We start from the raw sequence: 26,573 nt of genomic DNA on the forward strand, positions 1-26,573 counted from the left end.
TCAAACAGGAGGAAAGCCAGGAAGAGGGATGCCCATGTTTCTAATGTCAACATGTGGATGTCTGTGTTAGTGTGTGCGCGCTTGTGTGTAGCCTACATGTGTCTGGCTCTTGACTGTTGTAGTGTAGTGGTAGAGCAGGTGCTTATGGGTGTAAGTGTGTGTGTGTGTTATATGGACCAGGGTGTGTCGAGGTTTTATGGTAGGTAACACAGGATTCAATTATATTAAAGCTTTTTGTTAAGTATCAACACAACACAAAATGCAAATGACAGCAATGTCAATGTAGTCTTCTCTTCTCTGAGACACAGGCCGTGTCCAAAATGGCACCCTATTCCACAGGTCTATGGGTCCTGATTTAAAAAGTAGTGCACTATATAGGGAATGTGCTGCCGTTTCGGACGCAGTTTCTGAGCTGCATTAATTATGTATTTCACCAAGTCAATTGAAAACCAATTCTCATTTAGATTGACGACCTGGCCGAGAGGCATAACAGTACAACGGAGAACAGGACAATACACAATACCACAAACATGGAACACACTGTATACAGAGAACAGGACAACACACAATACCACAAACATGGAACACACTGTATACAGAGAACAGGACAATACACAATACCACAAACATGGAACACACTGTATACAGAAAACGGGACAATACCACAAACATGGAACACACTGTATACAGAGAACGGGACAACACACAATACCACAAACATGGAACACACTGTATACAGAGAACTGGACAACACACAATACCACAAACATGGAACACACTGTATACAGAGAACAGGACAACACACAATACCACAAACATGGAACACACTGTATACAGAGAACGGGACAATACCACAAACATGGAACACACTGTATACAGAGAACGGGACAACACACAATACCACAAACATGGAACACACTGTATACAGAGAACGGGACAACACACAATACCACAAACATGGAACACACTGTATACAGAGAACGGGACAATACCACAAACATGGAACACACTGTATACAGAGAACGGGACAACACACAATACCACAAACATGGAACACACTGTAGCTCAGTTGGTAGAGCATGGCGCTTGTAATGCCAGGGTAGTGGGTTCGATCCCCGGGACCACCCATATGTAGAATGTATGCACGCATGACTGTAAGTCGCTTTGGATAAAAGCGTCTGCTAAATGGCATATTTTTTTATTTTTTTTTTTTATTTTTTATATATTTTTTTTTATACAGAGAACGGGACAACACACAATACCACAAACATGGAACACACTGTATACAGAGAACGGGACAACACACAATACCACAAACATGGAACACACTGTATACAGAGAACGGGACAACACACAATACCACAAACATGGAACACACTGTATACAGAGAACGGGACAACACACAATACCACAAACATGGAACACACTGTATACAGAGAACGGGACAACACACAATACCACAAACATGGAACACACTGTATACAGAGAACGGGACAACACACAATACTACAAACATGGAACACACTGTATACAGAGAACGGGACAACACACAATACCACAAACATGGAACACAGGTGCAGTGACGCGGTGGTTTACAGGTGCAGTGACGCGGTGGTTTACAGGTGCAGTGACGCGGTGGTTTACAGGTGCAGTGACGCGGTGGTTTACAGGTGCAGCCGTAGTAGTACGCGGTGGCTTACTGGGTCAGCCGTAGTAGTACGCGGTGGTTTACTGGGTCAGCCGTAGTAGTACGCGGTGGTTTACAGGGTCAGCCGTAGTAGTACGCGGTGGCTTACTGGGTCAGCCGTAGTAGTACCTGGTGGCTTACTGGGTCAGCCGTAGTAGTACCTGGTGGCTTACTGGGTCAGCCGTAGTAGTACCTGGTGGCTTACTGGGTCAGCCGTAGTAGTACCTGGTGGCTTACTGGGTCAGCCGTAGTAGTACCTGGTGGTTTACAGGGTCAGCCGTAGTAGTACGGTGCCCTTGGAGCAAATTGGAGGTAAGTGCTAAAGGACATATCGACAGATTTTTCACCTTGAATGCTCGGGTATTCGAACCAGCTACCTTTTGGTTACTGGCCCAACGATTTACCCACTAGGCTAGCTGCCGCCCTAATGAGAAACATTCACACTAGGTTAGTGAAGAAATACCACAATAACAGGAGGCAAATGTCAACAATGCAGACAATGATCAGCAGGCATATTGATCAGTCAGCAGATCAGGTAATGTTTTTAAAGGAGTGTGGTGGCTTGAATGTGTCAAGGTTGAAGGTCTTATGCAGCTCGTTCCAGTCGTTGGCGGCGAAAACTGGAATGATTGATTGCCACAGGAAGTGCTGGGCTTGGAATGACCAGTACAAACCCTCTACCAGAGATCAGGTTGCTATTGGTAGTGGAGATGTTGAAGTAGAGGGGGGACTTGTAAATAAATTGGTACCAGTGGTTCTGATGTCGTGTATGTAACGAGGGCCAGTTGACTAGGGTGTAAAGGCCACAGTGATGAGTGTTTAAGGGGGCACTGGTAACAAAGCGTATGGCAGTGTGGTAAATTACAAGTTGTTTTGGGGGAAAGCCTGTAAACTACATCGTCATAGTCCAGGATTGGCAGTATGTTCATTTTTACAAGGGTGTGCTTGTCAGTGGGTGAAGGATGTTTAGAAAACCAATTCTAGATGTAATTTTAAACTATAGGTGGGTGATGTGTGTATGGAATGAGGTTGAGAATGTTAGGAGAGTAGGCAGGTTGAGGTAAGTTCCGATTGAAGAGCATGCATTTCCTTTTTTTGGTATTGGTAAGGTCAGAGAAGGTATGTTGGATGTTAAAGCTATGTTGTAGGGTGGTTACGTGATCAGGGAGGGGGCAGTTGTGTACAGGATCGTGTAATAAAGGTGGATGAGGGTCACCAGAAGCATGCGCAACATTCTTAATATACACCGAGAATAGGGTCGGCCCAAGAATCTATCCTTGTGGAACTCCCGTAGATACAGCCAGTGGGTTAGAAAGCAGGCCCCTTGGATTGTACACGGCCAGAGAAATAGTTTTCAAACTAGGCTTATCCTCAGAACCATAGGTCGCTGACTGTGTTGATCAGGATGCAGTGGTTAACAGAATCAAAGGCTTTGGCCAGATCAGTAAAAAACAGCTGCACAATACTGCTTGTTGTCAAAAGCCGTAGTGATGTTGTTGAGACAGGACAACACAACAATCAACCACCCAGACCTCAGTCCTCCACTACTTGCCCTGCCTGCCCGCCTGGGGAAACATTGTAAAATCCTTCTGACAGCCAGGTGTTGGCTAAGTTTTTAGACTCACTCACACAGTGGTGATATGAACACTGACTGGCTGGACCCACCCACTTCTAAACTTTTCTGGTACATAGATGGTGCTGTACTGTATGGCTGCTGTCTTGAGCTCTGAACCAATGTTGCTTTTTTTCAGATTCTTTTGGTGTTTTTTTGGGGGGGAGGGGGGGTTCTCTTGCTAGCATGCTCTCACTTTGTCCCTTGTCTCATGTCAACGGACACACACACAGTTTTGGCTTGGCTGGCCTCCTTGGATGGGAAGTGTGTCTTGGTCCTTGTGAAAGATCCTTCAGTATGTTAACGGAACAAAATCTGTTTTTTCCCTCCTGCCTGCTTCTCTCTCTTGCGCTCCTCCCTCCCTTCCCTGCATCTCGGTCCTCTCCCTCTCTTCTGCTGGCTTTCTCTTCCCTCCCTCTCTCCCACTCACACACTCGTGTATGACATTCCTGCTTTTCTCCCTGCTGTGCCTTTCTTGTCCAACACCTTCTTCTACACACAGTGCTAGTCCACCAGGCGAGGTCTCATGTATAATTCACAAGACAGAGCCCTGCTAGCATATAGGTCCCCAAGCCCCTCGCCCCTACCCTTCTGGCCCCTAGCCAGCCCCTGCCCTCTGGCCCCTAGCCAGCCCCTGCCCCTCTGGCCCCTAGCCAGCCCCTGCCCCTCTGGCCCCTAGCCAGCTCCTACCCTTCTGGTCCCTAGCCAGCCCCTACCCTTCTGGTCCCTAGCCAGCCCCTACCCTTCTGGTCCCTAGCCAGCCCCTACCCTTCTGGTCCCTAGCCAGCCCCTACCCTTCTGGTCCCTAGCCAGCCCCTACCCTTCTGGTCCCTAGCCAGCCCCTACCCTTCTGGTCCCTAGCCAGCCCCTACCCTTCTGGTCCCTAGCCAGCCCCTACCCTTCTGGTCCCTAGCCAGCCCCTACCCTTCTGGTCCCTAGCCAGCCCCTCCCCCTCTGGCCCCTAGCCAGCCCCTACCCCAAGACACGAGCCAGTCCTTTTCCCTTCAGGTAGCACCCTAACCCATTGCTTAGACTCTCGTGTAGCCCCCAGGGGTTAGATCTGTGAGACCTGGGTCAGTCGGTGGAGGACATATGTCTACGTTTTCACCTAGCTTCTCGGGGGGAAAGGTGGAAATACTTTCACATTACCTCATGTGAAAATGCCTCTAGACCAAGACGTTTGGACATATAGACATGCACAGAGTGTACAAAATATTAGGAACGCCTTTTGCCCTCAACAGCCTCAATTCGTTGAGGCATGGACTCTACAAGGTGTCAAAAGCGTTCCACAGGGATGCTGGCCCATGTCGACTCCAATTCTTCCCACAGTTGTCCAGTTGGCTGGATGTCCTTTGGGTGGTGGACCATTTTTAATAAACACAGGAAACTGTTGAGCGTGAACAACCCAGCCGCGTTGCAGTTCTTGACACACACACACACACACACACACACACACACACACACACACACACACACACACACACACCACACACCACACACCACACACCACACACCACACACCACACACCACACACCACACACCACACACCACACACCACACACCACACACCACACACCACACACCACACACCACACACCACACACACACACACACACACACACACACACAATGTCTCAAATGTTTTAAGGCTTAAAAAAAACTTCTTTAACGTGTCTCCTCCCATTCATCTCCACTGATTTGAAGGGATTTAACAAGTGACATCAATAAGGGATCATAGCTTTCACCTGGATTCACCTGCTCAGTTTATTTAATGGAAGAGCACTATGTGTCATGGTTTGTACACTCAGTGTATATACCCAAGACTGTTAAGCTTGTCAAATCTGTTTTCCTGATTTGGATCTAACCCATGCTTGTGTTGTGTTTTGTATTTTTTGTTATGAATGCTGCTACTAACATTGGATTGGATTGGCTGTGGCTGGACTTGCCTCTACGATCACCTGCCTGGCTTCTTTGGTGTGGTTTTGCCCCCATGCCTGTGTTTCCTGTGATGACCTTTAACCCGGAAGGCATTGGTAAACTGTCAACTGCGGATGGTAAAGCGTTTGCAGATCCCGAGGTGCTGCGGAGGCTGACGTCGTCAGTGAGCTGTGCCCTGGACGAGGCGGCTGCTGCCCTGACGCGCATGAGAGCAGAGAACACGCTCAACGCTGGCCAGGCTGACAAGTATGTATCTATCCCAGTCCATCTATCAATACATGAGAAGAGAACACACTCAAAGCTGGCCAGGCCGACAAGTACAGTTGAAGTCCGAAGTTTACATACACCTTAGCCTAATGCATTTAAACTCAGTTTTTCACAATTCCTGATAATTGATTCTAGTAAAAATTCCCTGTCTTTAGGTCAGTTAGGATCACACTTTATTTTAAGAATGTGAAATGTCAGAATAATTGATTATTTATTAATAATTTATTTAAGCTTTTATTTCTTTCATCACATTCCCAATGGGTCAGAAGTTTACATGCAATCAATTAGTATTTGCTAGCATTGCCTTTAAATTGTTTAACTTGGGTCAAACTTTTTGGGTACCCTCCCACATGCCTCCCATATTAAATTGGGTGAATTTTGGCCCATTCTTCCTGACAGAGCTGGTGAACTGAGTCTGGTTTGTAGGCCTCCTTGCTCGCACACACTTTATCAGTTCTGCCCACAAATGTTCTATAGGATTGAGGTCAGGACTTTGTGATGGCCATTTTTCCACAACTTTGGAAGTATGCTCGGGATATTGTCCATTTGGAAGACCCATTTGCGACCAAGCTTTAACTTCCTGACTGATGTCTTGAGATGTTGTTCAATATATGCACCACATTTTCCATCCTCATGATGCCATCTATTTTGTGAAGTGCACCATTCCCTCCTCCAGCAAAGCACCCCCGCAACATGATGCTGCCACCCCTGTGCTTCATGGTTGGGATGGTGTTCTTAGACTTGCAGGCCTCCCCCTTTTTCCTCCAAACATAATGATGGTCATTATGATCAAACAGTTCTATTTCTGTTTCATCAGACCAGAGGACATTTCTCCAAATAGTGTGATCTTTGTCCTCATGTGCAGTTGCAAACCGTAGTCTGGCTTTTTACTGATTTTCTTTTTACTCATTTTACTGTGGATATAGATACTTTTGTAGCCGTTTCCTCCAGCATCTTCACAAGGTCCTTTGCTCTTGTTCTGGGATTGATTTGCACTTTTCGCAAAAGTACATTAATCTCTAGGAGACAGAACACGTCTCCTTCCTGAGCGGTATGTTGGCTGCGTGGTCCCATGGTGTTTATACTTGCGTACTATTGTTTATACATATGAACATTGGGAAATTGCTCCCAAGGATGAGCCAGACTTGTGGAGGTCGGCAATTTATTTTCTGAGGTCTTGGCTGATTTTTTTTTGATTTTCCAACGATGTCAAGCAAAGAGGCACTGAGTTTGAAGGGAGGCCTTGAAATACATACACAGGAACACCTCCAATTGACTCAAATGATGTCAATTAGCCTATCAGAAGCTTCTAAAGCCAGGACATCATTTTGTGGAATTTTCCAAGCTATATAAACGCACAGTCAGCTTAGTGTATGTAAACTTCTGACCCACTGGAATTGTGATACACTGAATTATAAGGGAAATAATCTGTCTGTAAACAATTGTTGGAAAAATGACTTGTGTCTTGCACAAAGTAGATGGACTAACCAACTTGACAAAACTATAGTTTGTTCACAAGAAATTTGTGGAGTGGTTGAAAAACGAGTTTTAATGACTCCAACCTAAGTGTATGTAAACTTCCGACTTCAACTGTGTGTGTCTAACCCAGTTCATCTGTCAATAAATGAGAAGAGAACAACGCTGGCCAGGCCGACAAGTATGTGAGACAAACTGAATATAGCAGTCAATATCTGAATGTCAATCAATGTATTACTGCCGTGATCAATATGTTACCCGATCAAACGGTTCAGTCAAGCATCATATGTCTGGTAGTTTCACTCACAGTAATAAAATAAGTATGATTATGAGCTGTGTGTGTTTGTGGCATTAGTTGTGTGTGTGTTTCTCAGGGGTGTGTGTTCTCTTGTCATAGTGGCAGTAATTGTGACTGTTTGATTACGAAGTGTGTGTGTTTGTTCTCCTGTCACAGTGGCAGTAATTGTAGCAGTCTGGTTATTTTCAGCCGTAGTCTAGCAGAGGCGTGTTCGGACGGAGACGTGAACGCTGTGAGGAAGCTGCTAGACGAGGGGCGGAGCGTCAACGAACACACGGAGGAAGGAGAGAGTCTTCTCTGCCTCGCCTGCTCTGCTGGATACTATGAACTCGCACAGGTGTGTGTGCGTGAGAGAGCAGTGTGTGTGTGTGTGTGTGTCGCAAGTGTGTAATCAACCTTTTCGAAGTCATTTCAGTAACTTCCGTGAAAGGTGTCCTCTTTTTGCGGGTTATGTCAGAATGCGGTTCAGTCCCCCACAATCTCTACAGCATACAGCTCTGACCCCGACTGTGATTGGTTGTTAGGTGCTGCTCGCCATGCATGCCAACGTGGAGGACCGGGGGATTAAAGGTGACATCACTCCCCTGATGGCGGCGGCGAGTGGCGGTTACGTGGACATCGTCAAGCTGCTCCTGGTCCACGGGGCCGACGCCAACGCACAGTCCTCCACCGGTACGAATACACACCTTTATCCTTTTCCATCTGCCTTGCTCAATGTGCATCTGGTTATTTCTTGTCATCATTTTTTGTCCAAACCAAAATCTTTAGATTTCTGCTTGGACAATATGTCCCTATTCACCATCTCGGCCCCATCGAGTTGCATTACATCTAAACATCACTAACACACGTAACACAGCCCTGACGTATGGTCTCTCTCCCTCTGTAGGTAACACAGCCCTGACGTACGGTCTCTCTCTCCCTCTAGGTAACACAGCCCTGACGTATGGTCTCTCTCTCCCTCTAGGTAACACAGCCCTGACGTATGGTCTCTCTCTCCCTCTGTAGGTAACACAGCCCTGACGTATGGTCTCTCTCTCCCTCTGTAGGTAACACAGCCCTGATGTATGGTCTCTCTCCCTCTAGGTAACACAGCCCTGACGTACGGTCTCTCTCTCCCTCTGTAGGTAACACAGCCCTGACGTATGGTCTCTCTCTGTAGGTAACACAGCCCTGACGTATGGTCTCTCTCTGTAGGTAACACAGCCCTGACGTATGGTCTCTCTCTGTAGGTAACACAGCCCTGACGTACGGTCTCTCTCTCTCTGTAGGTAACACAGCCCTGACGTACGGTCTCTCTCTCCCTCTAGGTAACACAGCCCTGACGTATGGTCTCTCTCTGTAGGTAACACAGCCCTGACATACGGTCTCTCTCTCCCTCTGTAGGTAACACAGCCCTGACATACGGTCTCTCTCTCCCTCTGTAGGTAACACAGCCCTTACGTATGGTCTCTCTCTCCCTCTGTAGGTAACACAGCCCTGACGTATGCGTGTGCTGGAGGGTTTGTGGATGTGGTGAAGGTTCTCCTGAAGGAGGGGGCCAACATCGAGGATCACAATGAGAACGGACACACCCCTCTAATGGAGGGGGCGAGCGCGGGCCATGTGGAGGTGGCCAGGGTTCTGCTGGAGTACGGCGCCGGGATCAACACACACTCCAACGAGTTCAAGGAGAGCGCCCTCACACTCGCCTGCTACAAAGGTCTTCTTCACTTCTCGACGGAGTATTTAAGTGTTCCCTTTGACTGTTTTTTTAGATGATTTCATGTGGCGCTCGCTGACATCACCCCCCCAATGCAACCTTCATAGTCTCAGACAACAAAATAATAGTTTCTGCTTCTCTCTCCTTCCCCCGCCCACCCACTCTCTCTCCTCCGCCCTCTCTCTCTCTCCTCCGCCCTCTCTCTCTCTCCTCCGCCCTCTCTCTCTCTCCTCCGCCCTCTCTCTCTCTCCTCCGCCCTCTCTCTCTCTCTCTCCTCCGCCCTCTCTCTCTCTCTCTCCTCCGCCCTCTCTCTCTCTCTCTCTCCTCCGCCCTCTCTCTCTCTCTCCTCCGCCCTCTCTCTCTCTCTCTCTCTCCGCCCTCTCTCTAAGTCTCTCCTCCGCCCTCTCTCTCTCTCTCTCTCCCTCCGCCCTCTCTCTCTCTCTCTCTCTCTCTCCGCCCTCTCTCTCTCTCTCTCCCTCCGCCCTCTCTCTCTCTCTCCCCCTCCGCCCTCTCTCTCTCTCTCTCCTCCGCCCTCTCTCTCTCTCTCTCTCTCCTCCCCCTCTCTCTCTCTCCTCCGCCCTCTCTCTCTCTCTCTCCTCCGCCCTCTCTCTCTCTCTCTCTCCGCCCTCTCTCTCTCTCTCTCCTCCGCCCTCTCTCTCTCTCTCTCCTCCGCCCTCTCTCTCTCTCTCTCCTCCGCCCTCTCTCTCTCTCTCTCCTCCGCCCTCTATATATATATATATTTAAAAAAATATATATATTTATTAGGTCATCTGGACATGGTGAGGTTTCTGCTGGAAGCCGGGGCAGATCAGGAGCATAAGACAGATGAGATGCACACAGCGCTGATGGAAGCCTGCATGGTGAGCATATGACCCAACACACATCCCCTCTCTCTCCCTGCATGGTGAGCATATGACCCAACACACATCTCCTCTCTCTCCCTGCATGGTGAGCATATGACCCAACACACATCTCCTCTCTCTCCTGCATGGTGAGCATATGACCCAACACACATCCCCTCTCTCTCCTGCATGGTGAGCTATGACCCAACACATCCCTCTCTCTCCCTGCATGGTGAGCATATGACCCAACACACATCCCCTCTCTCTCCCTGCATGGTGAGCATATGACCCAACACACATCCCCTCTCTCTCCCTGCATGGTGAGCTCCCCCTGCATGGTGAGCATATGACCCAACACACATCCCCTCTCTGGTCCCTGCATGGTGAGCATATGACCCAACACACATCCCCTCTCTCCTGCATGGTGAGCATCTCCCTCTCCTGCATGGTGAGCATATGACCCAACACAGCCCCTCTCTCCTCTGATGGAAGCCTCTCTCCCCTGCATGGTGAGCATATGACCCAACACACAGCCCCTCCCCTCTCTCTCCCTGCATGGTGAGCATATGACCCAACACACATCCCCTCTCTCTCCCCTGCATGGTGAGCATATGACCCAACACACAGCCCCTCTCTCTCTCTCTCCTGCATGGTGAGCCCCAACACACAGCCCCTCTCTCCTCTCTCTCCCCCTGCATGGTGAGCATATGACCCAACACACATCCCCTCTCTCATCATCTCCCTGCATGGTGAGCATATGACCCAACACACATCCCCTCTCTCTCCTGCATGGTGAGCATATGACCCAACACACATCCCTCTCTCTCCCTGCATGGTGAGCATATGACCCAACACACATCCCTCTCTCTCCCTGCATGGTGAACATATGACCCAACACACATGGTGAGCATATGACCCAACACACATCTCCTCTCTCTCCCTGCATGGTGAGCATATGACCCAACACACATCCCTCTCTCTCCCTGCATGGTGAACATATGACCCAACACACATCCCCTCTCTCTCCCTGCATGGTGAGCATATGACCCAACACACATCTCCTCTCTCTCCCTGCATGGTGAGCATATGACCCAACACATCCCCTCTCTCCCTGCATGGTGAGCATATGACCCAACACACATCCCCTCTCTCTCCCTGCATGGTGAGCATATGACCCAACACACATCCCCTCTCTCTCCCTGCATGGTGAGCATATGACCCAACACACATCCCCTCTCTCTCCCTGCATGGTGAGCATATGACCCAACACACATCCCCTCTCTCTCCCTGCATGGTGAGCATATGACCCAACACACATCCCCTCTCCTCTCTCTCCCTGCATGGTGAGCATATGACCCAACACACAGCCCCTCTCTCCTCTCTCCCTGCTTGTGTGTGAGAATGTGTGTGTGTAACTCTGTGTCATAACCAACTCAGGTGCTTATGTTGTCCCTGTGTGTGTGTGTGCTCTTCCTGTCCCAGGATGGGCATGTGGAGGTGGCACGGCTGCTGTTGGACAGCGGGGCGCAGGTCAACATGCCAGCTGACTCCTTCGAGTCGCCCCTCACCCTGGCAGCCTGCGGCGGGCATGTCGATCTAGCAGCTCTGCTCATAGAGAGAGGGGCCAACCTAGAGGAGGTGAGTAGCAACACAGTCCTAAACCAGTGGATGTTTAAATGTGGGTGAAGGAGTGTTAGGGTCACACAGAGAGATGGCGAATCCCAAACCTGCTGAGGATCCTCCGTTGTCACACTGAGGGTGATGTCCAGAGAGTGGCAAGGGGCTTAGTAAATCCATCAGCTTCAGGACACACTCCTGACTTGCATCATGTTCCACTTTTAAATAATAAAACAAGCATGAAATTCAAATGAACAACTCCCCCCCCCCCCCCTCTGTTGTTTTACAAGATTTAACCCTCAGTAATAGTTAAATGTTTCATTTGGGGGTTATTTTTGTAGCTTTTACATGTCAAGTCTCAACATCAGACAAACCAATGCACGTGTCATATAATTAGGCACGCCTCTCCATTCTTTTGTGAAATTGCATAAATCAACGCACTGCCTTGTGGGATTCCACTTTGATGTGGGAGCGGCAGGGTTGCAGGCTCAGTCGAAGTGCCTACTTGAGGGGTGAACTCGCCACTATGCCCTTGATCATTTTCACTCCTTCAGCTTTGGGTCACTTGTTCAAATGGGGGGGGGTTTGGGACTCAGTGTCCTGTAACTGTCTATTTTAATGTGTCCAGGTGAATGATGAAGGTTACACTCCTCTGATGGAGGCAGCCAGAGAAGGTCATGAAGAGATGGTGGCCCTGCTACTGGCTCAGGGTAATCAACTGGAAGATAAATGGATACCTGCACACTGTTCAATGCTGTTGCATATATACTATGTTATTGTGTGCAATGAAGTGCTCTGTCAGGCCTGTTGGTGAGGGTCTCACTCCTAATCTCTCTCGCGCTCTCTCTCGCGCTCTCTCTCTCTCTCGCTCTCCTCCCCCTCCAGGTGCGAACATCAACGCCCAGACGGAGGAGACCCAGGAAACAGCCCTGACGCTGTCCTGCTGTGGAGGGTTCCTGGAGGTGGCCGACTTCCTCATCAAGGCCGGGGCCGACATCGAGCTGGGCTGCTCCACGCCTCTCATGGAGGCTGCACAGGAGGGTCACCTAGAGCTGGTCAAATACCTCCTGACTGCAGGTACATAAACACCTGGAGCTGGTCAAACACCTCCCGACTGCAGGTACATAAACACCTGGAGCTGGTCAAACACCTCCCGACTGCAGGTACATAAACACCTGGAGCTGGTCAAATACCTCCTGACTGCAGGTACATAAACACCTGGAGCTGGTCAAACACCTCCCGACTGCAGGTACATAAACACCTGGAGCTGGTCAAACACCTCCCGACTGCAGGTACATAAACACCTGGAGCTGGTCAAACACCTCCCGACTGCAGGTACATAAACACCTGGAGCTGGTCAAACACCTCCCGACTGCAGGTACATAAACACCTGGAGCTGGTCAAACACCTCCTGACTGCAGGTACATAAACACCTCCCGACTGCAGGTACATAAACACCTGGAGCTGGTCAAACACCTCCTGACTGCAGGTACATAAACACCCCCTGACTGCAGGTACATAAACACCCCCCGACTGCAGGTACATAAACACCTGGAGCTGGTCAAACACCACCTGAATGCAGGTACATAAACACCTCCTGACTGCAGGTACATAAACACCTGGAGCTGGTCAAACACCTCCCGACTGCAGGTACATAAACACCTCCCGACTGCAGGTACATAAACACCTCCCGACTGCAGGTACATAAACACCTCCCGACTGCAGGTACATAAACACCTCCCGACTGCAGGTACATAAACACCTCCCGACTGCAGGTACATAAACACCTCCCTGACTAAACACCTCCCGACTGCAGGTACATAAACACCTCCCGACTGCAGGTACATAAACACCTCCCCTCCCGACTGCAGGTACATAAACACCTCCCGACTGCAGGTACATAAACACCTGACTGCAGGTACATAAACACCTGACTGCAGGTACATAAACACCTGGAGCTGGTCAAACACCTCCCGACTGCAGGTACATAAACACCTGGAGCTGGTCAAATACTGAGGATTCTTTGTTTGATCTTTAGTATTTTTGTAGAGTACTTATGTAAGACTCCAGGCCTTAGCCTAGAAAACAGATGGCCAGTGAAGGTAAAATTGACAACTTCTACCTTTTAAACGGGGCTTGTTAGTTTTTTTGGTCTGCTCTGAACTCTGACCTCTCTCTATAGGGGCAAATGTGCACGCTACGACGGCGACAGGAGACACAGCGCTGACGTACGCGTGTGAGAACGGACACACTGATGTGGCCGACGTTCTACTGCAGACTGGAGCTGATCTGGTACACAAACCTGTTTGTGTATCTCTCACTCTGTCACCATCTCCCTGTGTTTGATCTCCACGGTTATCTCTCTCACTCTGTCACCATCTCCCTGTGTTTGATCTCATCTCTCTCACTCTGTCACCATCTCCCTGTTTTGATCTCCACGGTTATCTCTCTCACTCTGTCACCATCTCCCTGTGTTTGATCTCCACGGTCACCATCTCCCTGTGTTTGATCTCCACGGTTATCTCTCACTCTGTCACCATCTCCCTGTGTTTGATCTCCACGGTTATCTCTCTCACTCTGTCACCATCTCCCTGTGTTTGATCTCCACGGTTATCTCTCTCACTCTGTCACCATCTCCCTGTGTTTTATCTCCACTGTTAGCTCTTTCATCATAGTTTGTTTTACTGTCCTTGTTGGTACCAGTAGTCCTCACAAGGATAGTAAAACTATAAAATTCGGACATTACTATTTTAGGCTTGGGGGTTAGTTAGTTAGGTTATAGTTATAGGGTTAGAGTTACGGTTGAGGTTGGGGTTGGGTTAGATTTAGTTAGGTTTAGGTATAGTTATAGGGTTAGAGTTAGAATTAAGGTTGGGGTTAGGCTTAGGGTTAGATTTAAGGGTTAAGGAAAATAGAATTTTGGATGGGAATCAATTATTTGGTCCCCACAAGGATAGCAATACAAAACTGTGTGTGTGTGGACCTCCTAAAATCCACTTCCTGTTTGTCTGTTCTCCAGGAGCATGAGTCTGAGGGGGGGAGGACACCCCTGATGAAGGCAGCCAGAGCAGGACACCTCTGCACCGTGCAGTTCCTCATCAGCAAGGGTGGGTTAGGTTAGACTGCTTTTTTTTTTAAACCCTCTACAATGCCCTCGTTAAAACGATGTCCTACTATGGCAGCCACTTGAAGGAGTAGGTGATGTCAGAGTGACTGCTTTGGTGGTGTTTTCTGTGGGACTGAAAAAAACCAAGCTTGGGAACGTAAAATGTGTTTTACCAGGCCCCATGCTTTTAAAATAACGGTTTTGTTCCAGAATCTCCTTCGTTCCTCAATGTTTTCTCGTTTTCGGTTCTGCTTCCTGAACTGGTTCCCTGGTTCTAATAGTCTTTGGCTTAGACTGCATTAAAAAACAAGTAGAAGTCCCTTATATAGGATCTACATTCATTTTGAACTATTGTTGTTTTGAAACTATTGATTCTTAGAAGTGAATTTAAAGTGAAAGTTTCTTGTGTTTTGTGTCCAGGTGCTAATGTGAACAGAGCGACGGCTAACAAGGACCACACTGTGGTGTCTCTGGCCTGCGCTGGAGGACACCTGGCTGTGGTAGAGCTGCTGCTGACGCACGGAGCTGACCCCACACACAGACTGAAGGTAGAAAACACACACACCTGACCCCACACACAGACTGAAGGTAGATAACACACACACACCATCATCAAACAACACCATCAAACTCATAAGGAACCTGTTCATCTCAGCCATAGTAACAACAGTATCAGAATAGAAAAAGTGAACTTTGAAGCCTCATGTAGACTTACACTCACTTCCTGTTTCTCCTCCAATAGGACGGCTCGACAATGCTGATTGAAGCTGCTAAGGGCGGCCACACCAACGTGGTGTCCTACCTGCTAGACTTCCCTAACAACATCCTGTCTGTCCCCGCGCCCGACCTCTGCCAACTCACACCCCCCTCACAAGACCCCTCTCAGGTTAAATGTTTTTCACGAAATAGTTTTATGCTATTGAAACAGGAAATGGTCAGCATGGAAATTGTGTTTAACTAGTTGTCAAAGTGGTTGATGTTTTAGGACCACTCATCTATCCCCAGGTTCCTCGTGTCCCATTCCAGGCCCTGGCCATGGTGGTCCCCCCCCAGGAGCCAGACAGAGCCCCTTCCAACATCACCACACCCCCGCCACCTGTCACCAGCAAAGGTAAAACGGGGAGCCCTGGCCAGTTATGAACGGGGAGCCCTGGCCAGTTATGAACGGGGAGCCCTGGCCAGTTATGAACGGGGAGCCCTGGCCAGTTATGAACGGGGAGCCCTGGCCAGTTATGAACGGGGAGCCCTGGCCAGTTATGAACGGGGAGCCCTGGCCAGTTATGAACGGGGAGCCCTGGCCAGTTATGAACGGGGAGCCCTGGCCAGTTATGAACGGGGAGCCCTGGCCAGTTATGAACGGGGAGCCCTGGCCAGTTATGAACGGGGAGCCCTGGCCAGTTATGAACGGGGAGCCCTGGCCAGTTATGAACGGGAGCCCTGGCCAGTTACGGGGAGCCCTGGCCAGTTGCGAACGGGAGCCCTGGCCAGCGAACGGGAGCCCTGGCCAGTTATGAACGGGGAGCCCTGGCCAGTTATGAACGGGGAGCCCTGGCCAGTTATGAACGGGGAGCCCTGGCCAGTTATGAACGGGGAGCCCTGGCCAGTTATGAACGGGGAGCCCTGGCCAGTTATGAACGGGGGAGCCCTGGCCAGTTACGAACGGGGGGAGCCCTGGCCAGTTATGAACGGGGAGCCCTGGCCAGTTATGAACGGGGAGCCCTGGCCAGTTACGAACGGGGGGCCCCTGGCCAGTTACGAACGGGGGGCCCCTGGCCAGGCCAGAACAAAAATATAAAAGCAACATGCAACAATTTCCCAGATTTTACTGAGTTACAGTTCATATAAGGAAATCAGTCAAACTAAATAAATAAATTAGGTCCTAATCTATGGATTTCACATGACTGGGAATACAGATATGCATCTGTTGGTCACAGATGCATATAGGGGCGTGGTCAGAACCAGTCAGTATCTGGTGTGATCAGAAAACCAGTCAGTATCTGGTGTGACCACCATTTGCATCATGCAGCGCGACACATTTCCTTCACATAAAGTTGATCAGGCTGTTGATTGTGGCCTGTTGAATGTTGTCCCGCTCCTCTTCAATCGTGCAAAGTTGCTGGGTATTGGCGGGAACTGGAACATACTGTCGTACATGTCGATCCATAGCATCCCAAACATGCTTAATGGGAGACATGTCTGGTGAATATGCAGGGCATGGAAGAACTGGGACATTTTCAGCTTCCTGGAATTGTGTACAGATCCTTGCGACATGGGGCTGTACATTATCATGATGAAACATGAGGTGATGGAGGCAGATGAATGGCACAACAATGGGCCTCAGGATCTCATCACGGTGTCTCTGTACATTCAAATTGCCATACACGTGGTTTGTGGTTGTGAGGTCGGTTGGACGTAGTTCCAAATTCTCTAAAATGACACTGGAGGCGGCTTATGGTAGAGAAATGTACATTCAGTTCTCTGGCAACAGCTATGGTGGACATTCCTGCAGTCAGCATGCCAATTGCACGCTCCATCAAAACCTGAGACATCTGTGGCATTGTGTTGTGACAAAACTGCACATTTGTGGCCTGTTATTGTCCCCAGCACAAGGAGCACCTGTGTAATGATCATGCTGTTTCTTGATATGCCACACTTATCAGGTGGATGGATTATCTTGGCAAAGGAGAAGTGCACATTAACAGGGATGTAAACAAATTTGTGCACAACATTTGAGAGAAATTTGCTTTTTACATGAATGGAACATTTCTGGGATCATTTATTTCAGCTCATGAAACATGTTCCATTTATATTTTGGTTCAGTATACATATCGAAAGTGTCTAACGATGACGTGACTTCAACTGGTGAGGAATTGACTTTATTGTAGTGTGACCTAATCTTCCTCTCATCCCTTTCTCCCTCAAACCTTCTCATCCCTCCTCTGCAGGTTCGTCCAAGCAGAGACACGCTGCCACCCCTTCCAGCCCCTCCAGTCCAGGGGGGGTACGTCCCGGCCCTGGTCCCGGGGATGCAGAGGCCTTGCCCCCCTTCCACCTGTGCCAGCCCCTGGAGTGTATCGTGGAGGAGACAGAGGGGAAGCTTAATGAGCTGGGCCAGAGGATCTCAGCCATAGAGAAGGCCCAGCTGCAGTCTCTGGAACTCATCCAGGGAGAGCCGCTCACCAAAGACAAGATTGAAGAGCTGAAGAAGAGCCGGGAGGAGCAGGTGAGAGCAGACGGATGATCATTCGTAGGTATAGGAACACAGAGAGATCCTATTGAATTATTGATGAGGTCATAGACCAGCGTTTCCCAAACGTGGTCCTGGGGACCCTAAGGGGTGCACGTTTTGGTTTTTGCCGGAGCAAAATGATTCAAATAATCTTTTTTCGAATCAGCTGTGTGGTGCTCGGGCAAAACCCAAAATGTGGACACTTTGGGTTCCCGAGGACAGAGTTTGGGAAACTCTGTCATAGACCCTCAATACAAGTAGGTATGGAAAGTCTTGTCAAAAAAAATGTACAACCCAAAGCAAAAATGTGCATTTCTTATTCCAAGTAGTTTCGTCTGTTTTTTATTGATTTGATTTAGTTTTGTGCCTAATGAACAACACCTAGGTCTGATAGGATCTGATGGGTTGATGATATCTCTCAACCAATGGATGAGCGAGACCTGAACATAGAACTATGGGTCTGATCCCCCCCATGGCGTGTGTCCTCTAGGTCCAGAAGAAGAAGAAGATCCTGAAGGAGCTGCAGAAGGTGGAGCGCCAGCTGCAGTTGAAGACCCAGCAGCAGTTCACCAAAGAGTACATGGAGGCCAAGGGCCTGAAGGAAGAGCAGGAGGCAGGCCAGGGTCCGGGACCAGGGCCGGGGGAAGGGGCCAACACTATCATGCCTGGGGTCCTCACAGCAACACCAGGGGTTAACACGCGCACACAGCCTGGGTCGGACACAGGGTCTGACGAGGAGAACAGAGAGGAGGAGGAGGAGGAGGAAGAAGAAGAGGATGATGAGGAGGTTAGGAATTGTTGGCGGTGGTCTGTTATTTCTGACGAGTTAAGAGTTTCTGTTTTTCTGCCATTTTCCCCCCGGTGTCTAATATCAACCCCCGGTGTCTAATATCAACCCCCGGTGTCTAATATCAACCCCCGGTGTCTAATATCAACCCCCGGTGTCTAATATCAACCCCCGGTGTCTAATATCAACCCCCGGTGTCTAATATCAACCCCCGGTGTCTAATATCAACCCCCGGTGTCTAATATCAACCCCCGGTGTCTAATATCAACCCCGGTGTCTAATATCAACCCCCGGTGTCTAATATCAACCCCCGGTGTCTAATATCAACCCCCGGTGTCTAATATCAACCCCCGGTGTCTAATATCAACCCCCGGTATCTAATGGAGACGCGACTGTCGTCCCCCTGATGGTGTCTGATGGAGACGCGACTGTCGTCCCCCTGATGGTGTCTGATGGAGACGCGACTGTCGTCCCCCTGATGGTGTCTGATGGAGACGCGACTGTCGTCCCCCTGATGGTGTCTTATAGGGACGCGACTGTCGTCCCCCTGATGGTGTCTGATGGAGACGCGACTGTCGTCCCCCTGATGGTGTCTGATGGAGACGCGACTGTCGTCCCCCTGATGGTGTCTGATGGAGACGCGACTGTCGTCCCCCTGATGGTGTCTGATGGAGACGCGACTGTCGTCCCCCTGATGGTGTCTGATGGAGACGCGACTGTCGTCCCCCTGATAGTGTCTGATGGAGACGCGACTGTCGTCCCCCTGATAGTGTCTTATGGAGACGCGACTGTCGTCCCCCTGATAGTGTCTTATAGGGACGCGACTGTCGTCCCCCTGATAGTGTCTTATGGAGACGCGACTGTCGTCCCCCTGATAGTGTCTAATGGAGACGCGACTGTCGTCCCCCTGATAGTGTCTAATGGAGACGCGACTGTCGTCCCCCTGATAGTGTCTAATCATAATTTATCCTGACTGAAGTTGTCCTGATCACATTCCTGCTGTGTTTTGAGATCCGTTTCTTTTAGATGCTTAATTTGTAGAAGTTTGCCTCATTCCTATTCCAGGATGACGAAGATGAGGAGGAGGATGATGATGACGACGATGAGGTGGAAGATTACGCTAAACTACCCCAGGTGGACACCATCCTCTACAGGGATGGACAGCAGCCCCCCTTGCCCCCCTCGCCCTCACCCCATCCCCTATGCTCCCCCCACTCCCATCTCCACCCCCTCCTCCCCCCCTCCAGACTGCCTTCGTACCCATCCAGCCCCTACCTGAGTACAGCCCGTGCCCAGCTGACTACCCCTGCCCTGGCAGTACCAGCCCTGAGCTGCAGAGGGTACTAGTGGGCCAGCAGATGCTGGGTCAGGGTCAAGGTCAGGGGTTAGGACCAGGGATGGTAGGGCAGCAGGCCCCAGACGGTCTCATGGTGGCTTCGCCCGCTCAGACGCTTACAGACACGCTGGATGACATCATGGCAGGTGAGTGGGTGCAGCGTAGCGTGGTCTTACAGCTGTTCTACCTGCTGTGGGTGGGTGCAGCGTAGCGTGGTCTTACAGCTGTTCTACCTGCTGTGGGTGGGTGCAGCGTAGCGTGGTCTTACAGCTGTTCTACCTGCTGTGGGTGGGTGCAGCGTAGCGTGGTCTTACAGCTGTTCTACCTGCTGTGGGTGGGTGCAGCGTAGCGTGGTCTTGCACCCACCCACAGCAGGTAGAACAGCTGTATCTCAAGTCTTAACTTATTTCCTCCTTAGAATACTCCCTGTCTCCTTTTCTTCAACTGCACTGATTTGAAAGAACAATACTGATGAACAAATTCCTCAGAAGAAAGGCTTGAAAAGTAACATATACTTTCTCTCCTTTTCCCATTCTCTGTTCCAGCAGCGGTGGGCAGCAGAGTACCCATGTTGAACACTACAACGTCTCCAACCCCCCTGTCTGACCCCCTGTCACAGACCCCCTCCAATATGGGCTCACCCCCCTCCCCACTGCCCCTCTACCCCTCTGTGGACATCGACGCACACGTAAGCCACTGTTCACACACACGCTGTGGATATCGATGCTCATGTACTGTAAAGTTAATGGTCACACACACACACACATTCAAGACTGAGAGACACACCTACACACAGCGTTGTTGTAAATGTGTGTGTCCCTCTCCTTTCAGACGGAGAGTAACCATGACACTGCGCTGACGCTGGCATGTGCTGGAGGACACGAGGAGCTGGTGTCTGTTCTCATCGCGCGAGGAGCCAACATCGAGCATCGCGATAAGAAGGGTAACACACACAAAGTTACTGTTCATTCTAAATGTTAGTTGGGCCTGTATATCCGTCAGACATATTTTATTTTCTGATTAATCAGGAATATTTTTTTCATACATCCAAGACAGGATTTATACAGTCAAAGTGCTTCACATTGTATTGGGTGAATGTGTATATCTGGTTGTGATCCTCTCCTCGTCCTCTGCCCAGGCTTCACCCCTCTGATCCTGGCTGCGACAGCGGGCCACGTAGGGGTGGTGGAGCTCCTTCTGGATAAAGGGGGTGACATAGAGGCCCAGTCGGAGAGAACCAAAGACACGCCCCTCTCCCTGGCCTGCTCAGGGGGACGACAAGAGGTACAGCAGAGCTCTGATTTTAAATGTGTTTCTAGTGTGTAATTCTATGGTACACGCTCACTTCCTTTCTATGAATCACCACATTGAAACTAAATCAACTCCCCTTGAAATAGCATATTGAGAAAACCATAGACTCACATTTCCTTGTCTCCTCTCCTAGGTGGTGGAGTTGTTGCTGTTGCGAGGAGCTAATAAAGAACATCGTAACGTGTCAGACTACACCCCTTTGAGCCTGGCGGCGTCTGGAGGCTACGTCAACATCATCAAGATCCTCCTCAACGCCGGCTCAGAGATCAACTCCAGGTACGGGACGTATTCTGCCCTTGAGTTGCGTTCCCATGCAAAACTAGACAGATAGCTAACAACTAAGTCTTCAATAAAACTCCCAAGGCGTGACTTTTCTTGAATGAATATATTGAAAACGTTTATGTTGTGAAACTGCAAAATACAGAAAAGAATATACTTTAGTGTTCAATTCACACCGACATACTGTAGCTGTACATTAAACATTTGAAGTTGCATAATACAAAGCACGTGCTAAGGTACCATGCATCTGGCATGATGCCAAACCATATATCTAATTGTTAACCATATGGTAATTGCTCCTTTCATTACTCTAATAATGTATAACCATCTATGTAGAATAACAAAGCATATTACACTAGAAACAGTAACAAAACTACAGTATTGTATATTTTACAATTTGTTTGCATGACGCATGAGCAAAGTAATACAGCTAACGACATACACAAAAGGCATTGCAATTTGTAAGTAAATGCAACCAACATTGATATGTAAGAAACTCTATCAATAACAAGATTATCATCATTAGCTAAATGCTTGAATCGAACTTACAAACAAATATTTTTCCAAGGCTGAAGCGTGACAAGAAATAACTACATTGAAAGACCTGCACCGTAGCGTTGTCTGTAGCTGCTTCTATGCGTGCAAAACCAATTCTGAACTTCCCGTTTGCGTTGTCTTTCTAAGTACCAGAAAGCGCCACTAGGGGGCAAATAACACCATTGAACACAATGAAAATCCAATTTAACCATTGTAATAAAATAATCTGTTACCTTCTAACAGGATGGCAGCACACTCCCCGCCTGGTATAATGAAATTGTGCCACTATTAAATAAAACATATCAAGAAACAAATAATGTCCTTTCTATTTTTATCTTTTGTCTCTAGGATGCTTCAGAAAGAAGAACAACAATCTCTGAGATTGGTCTCAGAAACACCTTAGCAGCTACTTGCTTGACAATTTTTAGTTCTACTTTCCTAACCTTTTTGTCAGTACTGGGAAAGGTTTTTACCACAAGCCCGACTGGCCAGTCATTTCTGTGTGCCTGACTGTCTTTCAATAAGACAACATCTCCCACTTTTACATTTGGTTTTTCTGCTGTCCATTTTCTGCGTCTCTGCAGCGTTGTCAGGTACTCCTGTCTCCACCTTTTCCAAAAGGTGTCAGCGAGACACTGGACTTGCTTCCACTGTTTTCCATTCCTCTTCTTTTCCTGTGGGAAGAGGGGCATCCCACTCACTCTGATCAGAAGAGAGTTCTCTGATTAAGGCTTTACCTTGCATTGTTATTGGAGCCACAAACCCAAGGGGGTCATAAAGACTATTCCCTGTGGACAGGATGCCTCTCCGAGTAAAAGGCTTCTCATTGTGGGACACCTGGAATGAGAAGCTGTCTGTTTCGAGGTTCCAGGAAAGTCCCAGACTCCGTTGAAAGGGGAGAGGATCCACTCCTAGGTCCAGATCTTTTAAGTCTTTCGCACGGTCCTCCATAGGGAAGGCTTCCATAACTGTTTTGCTATTGGATGCAATCTTGTGTAGTTTCATGTTGGACTCCGCCAACATTGCTTGTGTTTTTCTTAGAATGTTGACAGCTTCTTCTGTAGTAGCTACTGATGTCAGACCATCATCGACGTAGAAATTCCTCACTACATATTGCTTGGGTTCTGACCCGTGTTCCTTCTCACCCTGTAGTGCTGCTCGTCTCATGCAGTAGATGGCTACGGCTGGTGAAGGGCTGTTCCCAAATACATGGACTTTCATCCTGTACTCAGTTATGTTTCTATCTGGGTTGTTGTCTTCATACCAGAGAAACCTTAAGTAATCTCTGTGATCCTCACGTACACCAAAACAGTAAAACATTTGTTGCACATCTGCTGTTAGTGCAATGCAATCCTTGCGGAAACACATTAGGACACCCAAGAGTGTGTTGTTTAAGTCTGGACCACTGAGCAGAACATCATTAAGTGACACGCCTTGACACTTAGCACTGGAGTCAAATACTACTCGTATTTGTTCAGGCTTTTATGGATGGTAAACACCAAATATGGGCAGATACCAACGTTCTTTGTCTCCCTCTAGTGGCTGTGAAGGTTCGGCTTGGTCGTTATCCAGCATCTTTTGCATGAAGTCAATAAAATGAAGCTTCATGTCAGGCTTTTTGTCTAAAGTCCTGCGAAGTGATGTGAGACGGTTCATGGCCTGCTCCCTGTTATTAGGAAGGCGACATCTATTGGGGCGAAAGGGTAGTGGAGTCACCCAGTTGTTTCCATCATCCTGGAAAACCTGTTTGTCCATAATGTCCAAGAAGGCTTTGTCCTCCACTGATGGTGCTGGTTTATCATCGTCTTGTGTTTTGTCGAACACGGAACATCCCAGGCTGTCTGTGTTCACAGTTGTGATTGGATCTCTCGAGTGCACTGTAGAGGGAGAGATGTGTTTCTGAGCTACGCTGTTGTAGTTCTCTTTTACCTGGATGATGTCAGGACAAGGGCTCAGATAGGATGTGCGACCATTTTGAAGTATGTTTGTCCTGAACACGTTAACATTGGCTGGTCGGTGAGCCGTTTCCAGACAGACCTCACCCACAATGACCCACCCGAGGTCGAGTCGCTGTGCATAAGGAGTGTCGTGGGGCCCATTGATTTGCTCTCGTACCTTGTGTACCCTTAAGATGTCTCGTCCTAAGAGCAGGAGGATGGGAGCGTCTGGGTCCACAGCTGGAATTCTGTCCATAACTGGTTGCAGATGGGGATGATGATACGCAATGTCGGGGGAGGGAATCTCCATCCTATCGTCTGGCATCATATCACACTCTATCAGAGTAGGGAGAGTGAGCTGCATATGTCCATCTATAGACTCCACCATGAAGTTGACGGCTCTCCTGCCTGAAGTCTCTGTTACCCCAGAACACGTCTTCATGGTGTATGGAGCAGAGTTGTCATTGATGTTGAAGAGACTGAAAAACTCTGTCTTGGCCAGAGATTTGTTACTTTGTTCATCAAGCACTACATACATTTTGACAGCTTTCTCTCTTTTCCCAGCCGGATAAGCTTTGACTAAGCATATTTTTGAACATGATCTTGGATTGACTGCCTCACCACAGATCTCTGTACACTTTGAGGTGACAGATAGAAGAGCATCGTCACCTTGCTCCCCGCCATTATCTGTCTCTGCTGTAGCGGTGTATGTATTTGTAGGGGCTGGGCCTGGATGCAGAGCAGCAAGATGCCTGTCGCTGTCGCACTCAGAGCACTTGATTGAAACCTTACAGTCTTTAGCTCTGTGCTGAGTTGACCCACAACATCGGAAACAAATGCCATTGTCTTTGAGATGATTTGCGCTCATCTAGAGTTTTGTATCTAAACCCACGACACTTTTTAAGAGGATGAGGCTTGTTATGTATTGGGCAGTGACGGTCAGGGTTTTCAACCTTTGTCTTACTGGGTTTGGTTTGGTGGTCTGAAGCCTCAGATGACACATCTGTCTTGTATACAGTCACAGGTGTCTTGCTGCTGTACCTGGCAGGTTTCTCACTTTTCATGGACACCTGGTTAGTTGAGGTGTAGAGGGTGAAGCTGGGGTCATTTCTAATTTTCGCCTGGTTCCTGATGAATCTCGAGAAGAACGAGAATGGTGGGAATGCTACCCGATAGTCCTCCTTATATTTGGATCCCTGTGCTATCCATTTTTCTTGTAAACTGAATGAAAGTTTCTCTACAATAGGGTTTACCCCCCGAGATGTGTCCAGATAAGCGAGGCCTGGAAGGTACCCTTCTACTTTAGCACACTCCAGTTCGAGAAGAATGTCACCTAGTTCTCTTAGTTTGTGATTGTCTTTGTTAGCCAGTTTTGGAAAATCATCAATTTTCTTCAACAGTGCATTCTCGATCACTTCGGGTGTACCATAGCACTCTTCTAGTCGTTGCCAGACCATGTTAAGCCCTGCTGTTGCGTTGAAAATATGGACAGATCTAATTCTGTTTGCTTGCTCAGACGACTCTGCCCCTAGCCACTTGGTAATTAGATCTAACTCTTCCCTGGCTGATAAATTCAAGTCTCTGGTCGCATTGAGAAAGGATGCTTTCCATGCCCAATAATTTTCAGGGCGATCATCAAACTTCAGGAGTCCTGAACTCACCATCTCACGTCGTAGGAGGTACTTGGTGAGGTCTGGTGCCACTTGTGACTCAGGGAAGTTGTGTGTGTGTGACTGGAAGTGGGCTTGCTTTCCATTTCCACCATGCTGCTGTTCATTTCTTTTGAACGGAGAGTCTCTGCTCATGTTCTGTTGTTTGCTACTTACTGGATTATGGCATGTAGCTGGGTCAACACTGAGCTCTTGTTTCTCCACTTCAAATGGAAGTTCAGCAAAGTAGGGCCTAGCATGTTGTTGCACATACTCACATGTACGTTGGACTGGACTTAAGGTCTGTGTCCCTGTGTCTAGTTCTTTGCGAAGCTCTCTGCGTTCTGATTCTACAGCTTCTTCAAAGGCTGCAGCTTCAGCCAATGCAGCAGCAGCTGTTCTCTCAACTTGGAGAACATATAAACTTGCCTCGAGGTCAGTTTTTTGCTTCTCTATTTCTGCCTTTTGCTTCAACAAGCTGGCCTCTATTTCTGCCTTTTGCTTCAACAAGCTGGCCTTTTGCTTCATCACAGAAGCTTCCTTCTCAGCATAAGAGACTTGTGCGCGTGCTGCCTCCGCCTTGGCACGTGCTTTGACGGCTGCAGAACTCGCCGTTGAGGATCTGCTTGACTGTTTTGATGACCTTGATCTTGTAGATTGAGACTTGGTCCCAATGTGCTGAAGAGGCTCTTCCATCTCTCTCTGATGAACACCTGGCTCTGGTTGTTGCATCGTAGACTGCTGGTCTTCCCTAGGATAAGAGGCTTTGTTGGCTGATGAACGTAGAAACATAACCACTGTGTGCAGTTATTCTTGTGCTTGAGCCCGCTGTGATGATGTTTTTTCACTATTCTGCCCTTGAGTTGCGTTCCCATGCAAAACTAGACAGATAGCTAACAACTAAGTCTTCAATAAAACTCCCAAGGCGTGACTTTTCTTGAATGAATATATTGAAACGTTTATGT

At 48.6% G+C, this 26,573-nt stretch overlaps 1 protein-coding gene across 1 annotated transcript in view; it reads left to right on the forward strand.

Annotated features, from left to right (window-relative positions):
- Positions 1-26,573, forward strand: part of LOC124011238 (ankyrin repeat and KH domain-containing protein 1-like) — a 63,618-nt gene that overhangs the window by 17,621 nt on the left and 19,424 nt on the right. Inside the window, 21 exon segments of the mRNA XM_046324396.1 lie at positions 5,328-5,484; positions 7,469-7,616; positions 7,804-7,951; positions 8,745-8,978; positions 9,744-9,838; positions 11,303-11,458; positions 12,066-12,147; positions 12,323-12,514; positions 13,620-13,729; positions 14,457-14,544; positions 14,964-15,091; positions 15,286-15,429; positions 15,549-15,654; positions 17,489-17,766; positions 18,263-18,559; positions 19,604-19,768; positions 19,771-20,041; positions 20,444-20,583; positions 20,727-20,838; positions 21,034-21,179; positions 21,340-21,482. Coding sequence (XP_046180352.1) covers positions 5,328-5,484; positions 7,469-7,616; positions 7,804-7,951; positions 8,745-8,978; positions 9,744-9,838; positions 11,303-11,458; positions 12,066-12,147; positions 12,323-12,514; positions 13,620-13,729; positions 14,457-14,544; positions 14,964-15,091; positions 15,286-15,429; positions 15,549-15,654; positions 17,489-17,766; positions 18,263-18,559; positions 19,604-19,768; positions 19,771-20,041; positions 20,444-20,583; positions 20,727-20,838; positions 21,034-21,179; positions 21,340-21,482 — 3,340 coding nt within the window.

Source organism: Oncorhynchus gorbuscha, linkage group LG23, assembly GCF_021184085.1.
Source record: "Oncorhynchus gorbuscha isolate QuinsamMale2020 ecotype Even-year linkage group LG23, OgorEven_v1.0, whole genome shotgun sequence".
NCBI lineage: Eukaryota > Metazoa > Chordata > Actinopteri > Salmoniformes > Salmonidae > Oncorhynchus > Oncorhynchus gorbuscha.